The 10965-nt window shown below is 42.7% G+C and overlaps 1 protein-coding gene across 4 annotated transcripts in view; it reads left to right on the top strand.

The window, feature by feature from the left end:
- LOC109951175 (disks large-associated protein 1-like) overlaps positions 1-10965 on the top strand; it is a 169065-nt gene that overhangs the window by 91110 nt on the left and 66990 nt on the right. For 2 of the 4 annotated variants that reach the window (XM_020585495.1, XM_020585494.1), the window contains exon 3: positions 1437-2968. In XM_020585495.1, coding sequence (XP_020441151.1) covers positions 1553-2968 — 1416 coding nt within the window. In that variant the 5' untranslated portion in view covers positions 1437-1552. The remainder of the gene's footprint in view (positions 1-1436; positions 2969-10965) is intronic. The other 2 variants (XM_020585496.1, XM_020585498.1) reach the window with 2 other exon arrangements.

The raw sequence follows: 10965 nt of genomic DNA, 5'->3' as shown, positions 1-10965 counted from the left end.
TATATAGGGCTGCTGCCTCTCCAGCCACATGCTGCAGATGCCCAGAATGTGTTAGCCAACCTGAGAGACATTTTCCAAGCTGGCCTACACTTGCACCCCAGGAAGTGCTACCTGCTCCAGAGAAAGACCTTCTTCCTGGGCCACATCATCAGTGCACCAGGGAAGTCTACTGACCCAACCAAGGTATCGCAACTTTGAGGTTTGCACCAGACTGGCCACCTTCATGCCAACATGCCCTGTCCTGACACCCACGCGAGGAGTGTTGGCATTGCCATTGAGTGAAGGGCCAAGATGCCACCTTTCCCCACATGGCAGTGCTGCAAGCTGCCAGCAGTGGTGGGGACTCCCAGGTCACCCCACAGATGATGGCTGAAGCATTGCCAATCCCCAGCAGCTTCAGTGCGACCAGAGACCTTGGTCGCAATACACATAGGTCTTGACCTGGTCTCAGTTTAGGTGATCTTGACTACAATACTAGCTGCAACTGTTGGAAACACTTTGTTACCACAGTCAATACAAAGAAAGCATGCAAGGCTGCCCCCAGAGGCTTTGTTCAACTGTAAATGTACGAGGGTAGGGACTGAATGCAAAAATGACTTTTTTCAGGGTTTGCATTGTTTTCATAATTTTAAAAAGAAACAAACATAATGAAATTTGATATGTATTACAGACACACAACATTTCCATCATGAATGGGCTTTTGAAAATTAAAAAAGTCTCTGGAACAGTGCTTGCTGGGAAGCATGCTAGTGTACTGTAGGTTAAATGTTATCCCATCCCTGAAAAAGCATAATTTCTCCAACTTATTATTACATTGAGTTGGTCAGCTTTTCTAGTAACTTATTCAAAATGAGCATTGATAACAGTCAAACAAATTGAGTTAGGGCCACTCATTATTTTGTAGTAAACTCCAGGTTAATGTTTACAGTGTAGCATCACATGCTGTAGCAAGAAAACAACTGTGTTAACCTGTGAACTTACAGAAAAGAAATTCCCAAGCCTCTCTGTATGGAATTTGTTGTCCATGTGACTGTGTGGGTTTAGTCTGGGCACCTTGAGCCCAGACACATGCAGGCAAGGTGAACTGGAGACTCTACAGTGCCAGTAGGTATGAATGTGAGTGTAAATATGTTATGTGTGATAGGCTGGCAAACTGTTTGAGGTCTATCTGCCTCTTACCCAATGTATTCTGAGATAGACTGTTTCCCCACAGTCCTGTATATCATAAGTCGATATGTGGTATTGATAGGTTTGTGAATGAAACTGAAAGTAAAGTACTAAGTTGAATCACAGGCGTGTTTTTACTCCTTGTTAATTTTTTTCAACACTAATCTACGCTAATTAATCCATTTGTCATCTCCATGGTATGACTAGTTTTGTGTTGCACTTTCTGCCTTGCATTAATAGTTTGTCTTGTTGTTCTTCCTGTCTTCCAGAGTCTGCAGCTCTCCTCTCAGGGACAGTCTTCTGCAGCCCTTCACTAATCACGGGCCTGCCTGGCATCTTTCATCCATATCATTCCTCTTTCCATCCACCCATCCTTCCCCCTGTCATGAAAGGCCTCTCTAGTAGTCGGGGTCACCATCATGTGGTCTCCTATGAACCATCATATGATGCACTGGGTCACCATGTTGACCGCAAGCCATATTTTATCACTCAGATGGACATGCCTGTGCCCATTCCCATGCCACATCCAGCTGAGCTATCCTACTATAATGCTCAGCGTACCTCATACCCCTCTGACGGCAACGCCATCGTCCCATATGGAACCTTTCCAAGGAGGTGCCACTCCACCTCCTCATCTCACCATCCTGAGGTAAAGGATGAGTGTATGGCCATGGTACCATATGTAGGAGGAGGAGGGGGAGGAGGAGAAGGAGGTGCAGGAGGCTATGGAGGTAAAACGCCCACTCGGGTACCAGCAAACTTTGCTGACCCGTTTGAGCGTCAGCCGTCATTTTCCAGAGATGGCTACCATACACTGCAGTACAAACGAGGAGTCCTGGCCCATAGTGGGGGTATGGGGGCCAACAACAACAACAATGACAGCCCAGGGAGAATTCGCCACCTGGTCCACTCAGTCCAGAAACTCTTCACCAAATCACATTCACTGGAGGGCCCACATCACACACAGTCCTCCAAGGGGGCCAATAATGTGAGCGTTAATGGTGGTGGTGGTGGTGGAGGAGGTGGTGGTGGTGGTTCAAGGGCCAGCCCAGAGGGTGAAACTCCACCAGTGGGAGTGCGCCACCGGAAGCGCAGCAAGAGTCGTGAGCGCTGTCGATCAGCAGAGCCCAAGCATCGAAGCCACCACCACCACCACCACCAGCTCCACGGCTCAGCATCTGCTCCAGGCTCTGGATATTGGAGCTCAGATGACAACCTGGAACGGGAGCTGTGTCTCTACCACCCTCACCACCACCAACCTCCACCCTCACCCTCACCCTCCATTTCCCCCTCGCCCATCGCCATGACAATGGGCCGATACCCCAGCAACAACCCCGACAAGTTTCCCCAGACTCCCCTCCCCAGTCTCTCCTCCTCACAGTCGCAGCAGTACTTCATGATGGACCCTTACGGCACACTCAACAAACACACACACATCCACGCACACCATGGCCACACACACCACCATTCTGCACTGAAAGCCTCCCGGAGCAACAACGATGTGAAGTATACAGCATCATCAGCATGTGTGCCAGTTAGTGGTAGCAGCAATAACAGCGGTGGCGGTATCACTGGAGGAAGTGGCCCCTTGCTGCCACTGGGTCATGTGGAAGGGCCCCTTGTGAAGAAAGGGGCATGGTCGTCGAGTCTAACGGTGAGCAGGGCCCGAGAGGTCTACACCAACAACAGCAGCCACAACCAGCTACAAGCCAGCGCAGGATCCGGTAACCTAAACCTAGATAGAGCTCTAGTCAAATCTAAGGGCAGTCAGCAGCAGGAGCACTCTTGCCATTTCTTACAGGTAAATAATTCCTCCCCAACTCGCATCCAAAACCAGTCAATTCACCTTCCTCCCCTCTGTTGACTCCCCTTTCTCCACGACTTACTTTCCTCACAAATGTTTCCTCTAAGTTCGTGATGTCCAGTTCTGTAAGACTTAAGGTTTTCAGTCCTACCAAACACTATTTTCTTTGACTAGTGGCAAACCACTGAGTGGAAACCATTACTGGAGTGGACATCCAGACATTATAGAGAGCTCACCCACCAGTTCTACAACACACATAGCTGTTGTCTTGACCGTTTTTGTTAACATTTTTGAAACACATAAGTCATGAAGTACTAGGTTTGCAGGAATGACCAGTTAAAACTTTAGATTATCTCAAGGCCAAAGTCATTCCATGCATGTTATCTTGCATGTTAGCTCCTTTTAAGCATTCCCAGAATGATTTATAATTTACAGTGAGAACCATCTCTATTGCCACAATCTTTGGGAAAGATTCTCATGGTTATAACTTGCTAGTGCTACTAATAACTTGTGATCTGTCCAGTCAATAAATAATAAATTAAGCATAGTATTCAAAGTGAACAGGACTTGGAAATATTTGAACATTGTTTCCAGACACTAAGACGATCTATAATTCTTTGGAACTTCATGCACTCTGATCTTAAAAGATTTACTTTCACAAAAGAGTCATGCCAACTTTTTTAAGATATACAGTTATTTATAATATTTACACATGTAAATAGCAAAGAGAGAGAAAATACAAAGCAAGTCACATATGGGATAGCAGCCTGGTTTGTTTAGCCTGACAAACCTAGGGGACGACATGGTGCAGGCTTCAGGAGTTTTTGCTGTTTCACTAGTCTATCTCTGGTTCATCAGATCATTTCAGGAGAACAGCCAATCAGGCTGACATAGAGAGCACAGGTGTGAGAGTGATTTGAAACAGCCTCAAACACTATTGCTTTAGATATTGCTTTAGTTCAGTCTACCAAGAAAAAGTTAAAAGTGCCTGGTGGAGGTTTAGTGATGCCCCTTCCAGTCAGTCAGTGAGCAGAGAGAGCAAAAGTGTGCACTACTTTTTACAAGTAATCAAGTACAGAAATATTCTGGGACTTCTCTAGGCAGCTGAATGTCCAGAGAAATCTTTATTTATATATCACATTGCCACACCAGAATTTCAAACTACTTCAGAATGTACAAAATAAAACATACATACAAACATATAATGACAAAAGCATATGAATATGTAATTTATTAAAAGATTAAAAAATAGAAACAAATCAGGGCAGGCTGTATCAAAATGTGCTTGAAAGAAAAGGCAGGTCTTGAGATTAAACTGAAAACTCAACATTTGTTGAACTACTTTAACAATGTTGGCACTGGGACACTCACTGCTCAATACCTCCCAATAGAGGGAAAATACCCATCAAATTATAATCTAAAAGAAGAGGACACTAGCATAATATTTGGTTGAATCTAATAAAGCCTAAAGCAGAAGGTGAGATGCACTGGGTAGAAAAACCAAAAACCAAATAAGAACACTACATTATTCTGTCATTCCAAGGTCAGCATAATGAGCTGAAAGAGCCATTTGTCAATATGAATGACAGCAGAAATCAGGTTAATTTAATACCATAGCTAAATGTCTTATATAATGCCTGTTTTCTGTAAGCTGGACATCTTGACACCTAAGTTTCTGGGTTCCTGGGAAGGTGATAAGTCTGAAGCCTGGTTCCTGCATTGTGTACCTCTTCATGGCTCCATAGTCACCAAGACCTAACAGCACTGTCCTTTGCATGAAAACTGTAAAGGTGGCTGGCGAATTAAATATTAAAAAAGGGTGGATATATAATTAAGGCTGCTTAGGACAGGGGCATCCCTGATTTTATGTCTGTTAGTTTTTTCATGCTTTTCTAAATCAGCAGTTTTATTAAATGCATCCAAAGATCACTGGATCTGCACCCCAGTTTGGTGGACAGGTCTGGGTCAAATCCAGTTCAACTCATTCCCTGCATTTCTTTAGTGTTTGGTTGGAATGACAACTGCAGATTTATGACTGGAAACTATGACTGGAAACTATGACTGGATATCACTGGTCTAGGCTGAGGACACACTAGAGCTGGTAATATAGGAGCCTTACGCATTATTCATTCTAGACCACATTCATCAACATAAAGACAGCTTTGAGCCATTCTGATAACATTAAAAAAGAAGGGATTCTTACTATTTCCAGGGCCTTATCAGTCCCTATTATGTAAATACACAGGATCACAGACCACCAACAATCATTCAATTTGATGTAAATGATCAGATATTATCTTCTATTAATTCACATTTGAACTAGGGCTACTCAATTATGGCAAAAAAATCATACTCAGTTTTGTTTTCATCTATATTATGATCATGATTATTTAACTAACATTTAACTCACTGACTTTGGAAACATTATGCACATGTTGAACCTAAAGAAAACTAGGTTTTATAACAGTGTATTTTCTTAAACTTTAAATATGTATTTCATCTGCCTAATTCTGATTGACACTTCAGAGGAAATTACTTATTACTCTACATTTATTTCAGAGGTGTAATCTGGTGAGAATCAAATTTTTAGAAAGCAAAATAGGCATTTAAAAGGTCATTATAGAATAAATTTTGTGGAAGTTATGTTGAGAACAATCAGATGGAACTTTATCTTCTCTTTCATCTCTATGTATTGTATATAAGAACCTGGTACCAAAAGACCAGAAAAGAGCAGATAAACAGTTTGATGTTTGGCTTCACCAGCAGTCATTAGGTTCACACATTTTGGTTAATTTGCACCTAATAACAGGACTGAAAATAATTTGCATTGCAAAATGCAATTTACAAAATCACAAAGCCATCTAAAAATGCCCTCAAACCAGGGCTCAGTGTACTCCACCCTAGTCTAATGTCTAAAAATTACTCAGCATCAGGTCATATAAAAATGTTGTAGTGGGTCCACAGCCTTAGAGGGAACATTGCTGCCTATCACCAGTCTATTTCTCTGATCTCCCAAGAATCCCACTGCCACCTCCTTCCTCTTCTCCACCACTCCTCCCCTCCTTTCGTCCACTCACCCAACTCGCCCCCACGCTTTCTTATCCACCCAACCCACCACCCACCTCCTTTAGTTCCTCTTGGTTTGGAGAGCCTCCCTCTTCCTTCTTCTCTTCCTCCTCTTTCCTCCTTTTGAGTTGAAGAGAGAAGTAAGTGCAGAGCCAGTAGCAGCCTTACTCTCTGAATGATAGGTAATAACATGAACTCATGAAGAACGACATCCTTTCCTCTTTGTAGACCTCATTTTTAATTTACTAGCGCTTCCCTTCCTGCCTACCTACCAGTTATCTTATTTTATCTTCTCTCACAGTATTTGTCTACATGGTTTGTTATCGTGCTGTGCTGTTCTTTGAAGTGCTGTGTTAAGCTAAGTGTTGGGGAGGTCTTGAACTATATAGAACAGTTTAAATTTGTTTGGCAATCACCCAGTGGTAGTTTGATTCAATTAAAATTTGAATAGGGTTGAGTTTTTTGCTAAATGTATTAGCATTCTCTTTATGTGAGGAGCGCAGATAGTGTTGTTTAATTTGAATAAACTATCAGACAGACAAAGTAAACATCTAACAGTGATTACATGACAAAATTATAAAGCTTTAAATGTCCATATTAGTGGTTTAGCATGTTTATGCCAAATAGCCACTACTGTATGTGCTTACACTTTCTACTAATGGCAGCTGTATCTGAACATTTTTAATATTTTGCCAAATTAATTTTCTAAAGGAGATATCTTGGTGATACACCAACCAAAATACACCCACATTTATAAATGTGATAGTTCTGATTTCTCTCTAAAACACAATAGTGGTGATCTGTGGAGGAGTTATGACTGGACAGACTGTGATCAGTGTAGCACACCTTACTAAACAGTCGATTTAGGACCGATGCACAACTATGTCAGCTTTACTGTACCTGTCAAATAGTGCTGAAATTGAGACGCCTTGTCAACCGTTGGTTCATCCATTGTACTATTGCCTCACTCACATGCTTGTATATGTTGGCAGTCAACTCACACGACATGACTGCTATATGACTGCCTACATCACAATTTGCAGCTGGTTCTCACTATGCTGCCGGAACGGTGCCGAGAAAAGTATTTCTGTAAGGGAGGACAGCGGTGAGGAAGGTTTCACACAATGCTAGGGGAAGAATGGCTGTGCTCACATGGAACGTTGTTTGAAGTGGTCAGCGCCAGTTTTATACATAAATATTGAGGAGTTGACTGTGTTTTTTCTAAATGTCCTGAGCCTCTTTTGGGACACTGTCACCAGTGTTGGGCATTTTCAAAAGCAGTTTGGAACAGCATTTTAACAGTTTTACCAGCAGTTTTCATCATAAAAATACGTTATGTTATCAATTTCTCTGTTGTAAAATAGGCTGTATTCTGCTATCTCTATTGACTCAACCAAAGTTTTGATTTGAGTTATTTTTAAGTGAAATTTTAGATGTTGAACACTGAACCAAAATGAGGAATTTGACAGATTCATAAGTGGATTCAGATCAGATAAAATGCTTTTGAATTCCATCTCTTGGAATGAAGGAGAAAAGGAGGAAAAAGATCTCCAATTAACAGGAATGCTCCAAAATGCAGCTCTCTGGCAAGCAATCCGAATATAACCTTTGAGCTGCAGTTCTCCACTGATTATTGACAGTACAGTATGAACAAAATCTCTTTGGACCATCCTAAATATATTCTGTGTCTGGGAAGTCAAATTCACCTTGTTCCAATGTAGCTGTAAAAGTTAAATGGCCTCCCCAGCACTTGCTGCTGTTATTTCATTTCTCCACTGTGCTGTATGGAATAATTGTGTGCTTGAGTGTGTGTGTATGGTTAAGTATTTGTGTGTGGTTGCATTTTACAGCACACATTTATGACACACATCAGGATTACCAACTTGAAAGCGAATGGTCATATTTCCAGGTTTATCATAAAGTCGGACAGACTGGATTTTATTTTTCACAGCAGCAGCAGCAGCAGGTCTTTATTTGTAGCAGGTTTGTATTAGAATCCTAGTATTCCTGATCTGCTCCCATTGTAATTTGGTTTTGATGCAGTTTTCTGTCAATGCACTCTAAACAATTTAGCAATGTTTACCAGTGTTCTCAATAAATTCAGCACAACGCATCATCAGTACAACATGTTATGCTATGCTCACTACTCTGCTGCACTCATTTTCGTTGGTCTACTTTGCCAATTTTTTGATTGGCATTAAGTTTCTGTTAAGAAACCTTAACACATCCTGCACAGATGCTGCACAATAAAAGCCTTCTGGCAGGTCAAAGATCATCATTGCCCCCAAAAAACAAGTCAGTGCAAACTGTATTTGTTTGAACTAAAAAAAAGTGGTAGAAATGACTATGACATGACTTTGCTATTGTACCGATTGAAGTAGTGTTGAAATATACATTATGATGACTTCATCGTGTGAACTATTGTAGCACACCCCAATGAATGTTTTTCTACATGGCCTTTATTAGGGATGGGCTCTTATGTGTTTTAGTTAAAAATTCTGAAATGCTCCCTCTTTGTGAAAGTACTTCAGCGGTGTTTACTCAAATCAAATTGAAAAGCCATAGTGTTCACGGCAATGGAAACATTTTGGAGAAGACTTATTTTACTTTTTTACGTTTAGAAATAATTAATAAATTCACTTTGATTCTTCCAGCTGAAGATTGTATGCTAACGCCCTTCCCCAAGCAGGCTCACACTCTCCGTTTTGACCTGGGCTAGCTGCTAGGCCCTTTGGTATGTCCTGGTCTATCTCAGCTAGGAACTTCGCTCACTAGCCCCAAAGCAAAGACCATGCTCTGCTTTGTATATGCTTTATGTGTAATGCCTCATCACACTATCCTCTGCAAACAAACCAGATGGGGGCATCAGAGACATGGGTCGTCGTCTGCAGAACCCCCAACTCCCTTTGCAATGTGATTGCTAGAATACACATTGGGTGACTTCACGCCTCTGACCTCTAAGAACAGTAAAGTCTGAAGGATCCACACTCACCAGACAGTTTGGTCTCTGCGCTCTCAATGTGCAAACAGTAAACCAGCATAAGGCTGTGTAATGTAACAAAATAAGCAGTATTAACAGCAGCAAACAATGCAGACAGACAAAGCAATGCCCGTTGTGAAATGAGATAAACAGGAATAAAAATAGAGTACTTAAAAAAAGAGACCTGTATGGATAATCTGTGCAGTGTATATTTACAGGTGTTGCAATGAGGGTTATTGTCCAGTCATACTGTCGTGGGTTAAGTGTTCATCAGAGCAACAGCTTGGGGGAAGAAACTGTCCCTGTGCCTGGTTGTCTTAGTGCACAGTGACCTGTAATGCCAACCAGAGGGGAGGAGTTCAAACAGATTGTATCCGGGGTGTAAGGAGTCTGCAGTGATTGTCTCCACCCTCCTTTGGACCCGTGAGGTGTACAGGTCCTCCATGGAGGGCAGGCTCACACCAATGACCTTTTCTTTAGTCCTCACTGACCGCTGAAGTCTGTACTTGTCCTGTTTGGTTGCTGAGCCAAACCAGACAGTGATGGAGGTGCAGAGAACAGACTCGATGATTCCTCTGTAGAACTGTATCAGCAGCTCCTGGGGCAGGTCAAACTTCCTGAGCTGGCACAGGAAATACATCCTCTGCTGTGCCTTCTTGGTGATGGTCCTGATGTTGGACATCCACTTCAGGTCCTGGGAGATAGTGGAGCCCAGGAACTTGAAGGACTTTACTGCTGATACAGTGCTGCCAAGTATGGTGACTGGGGGCAAGGTGGGAGGGCTCTTCCTGAAGTCCACTGTCATCTACACTGTTTTGAGCATGTTCAGCTCCAGGTTGTTGTGGCTACACCACAGGACCAGCTGCACAACCTCCCGTCTGTAGGCTGACTCGTCACCGTCTTGGATGAGGCCAATGACCGTTGTGTCATCTGCAAACTTTCGGAGCTTGACAGAGGGGTCCTTCAAGATGCAGTTGTTGGTGTAGAGTGAAAACAGCAGAGGGGAGAGCACACATCCCTGGGGGGCGCCTGTGCTTATTGTCCGGGTGCTGGATGTGGTTTTCCCCAGCCTCACCTGCCGCTTCCTGTCTGTCAAAAAGCTAGTGATCCACTGACAGGTGGGGGCAGGCACAGTGAGCTGGGTCAGTTTGGAGTGGAGGATGTCTAGGATGATGGTTTTGAATGCTGAGCTGAAGTCCACGAAGAGCGCCCGTGCATACGTCCCTGGGGAGTCGAGGTGTTGCAGGATGTAATGCAGTGTCATGTCATGTCTATAAAAAACACAAAACATAAAACACAAAAATGAACAAATTCAAAATTTAAGCCTTAAAAGGGGAACTAAGGAAGGAACTGCATTTTGCTTTCAAACAGTTGTGTTCTTTGGTTGTTCCCAATGTCAGTTACAGTACCAACAGCAAAGCAGAGCTGTTCTATTAGTTTTGTTAAGAGAAAACATTAAAACACTCCCATTCTGCTTGGTTGTATTTGTTCAGTTTGCAAATTATCTTACGCATCTCAATGGCATGACTGCTTTCTGCACAGTTACAGTATTTGTTATTTCTAATGCTGCTGCCTTAAGCCATCAAAACAGTCAAAGTTGCCTAGGAAACAAAGTACCGACAGTAATGCACACAGTAGATGCTGTGAACATGCTTTATACATGCCAAGTACATAGAGAGCATATTGGTTGTATTGTTAAACTTCAGAAATGCACATTTCCAACAAACAGCATCTGCATTAATGACAGTAAACTACAGAAAACAGTGTTTCACTGTTCCTCAGCCTGTACAGCAGAATGTGTTGAGCGGCAGTGGAAGTGAGGCTTGTGTGTGGGTGAAAGGCGCTGCTGATGCTACTGCAGCTGGTCCTTTCCCCGCATTCTCTTTTTATAGCCAAACTGCTCATTTGTGTCTCTTTGACGTCACACATACACACACACACAGAGTGA

The sequence above is a fragment of the Monopterus albus genome, unplaced genomic scaffold (genome assembly GCF_001952655.1).
Source record: "Monopterus albus unplaced genomic scaffold, M_albus_1.0 scaffold367.1, whole genome shotgun sequence".
NCBI classification, from domain to species: Eukaryota; Metazoa; Chordata; class Actinopteri; order Synbranchiformes; family Synbranchidae; genus Monopterus; species Monopterus albus.
Note: the sequence above shows the minus strand (reverse complement) of the source record. Positions and strands in the feature narration are given on the sequence as shown.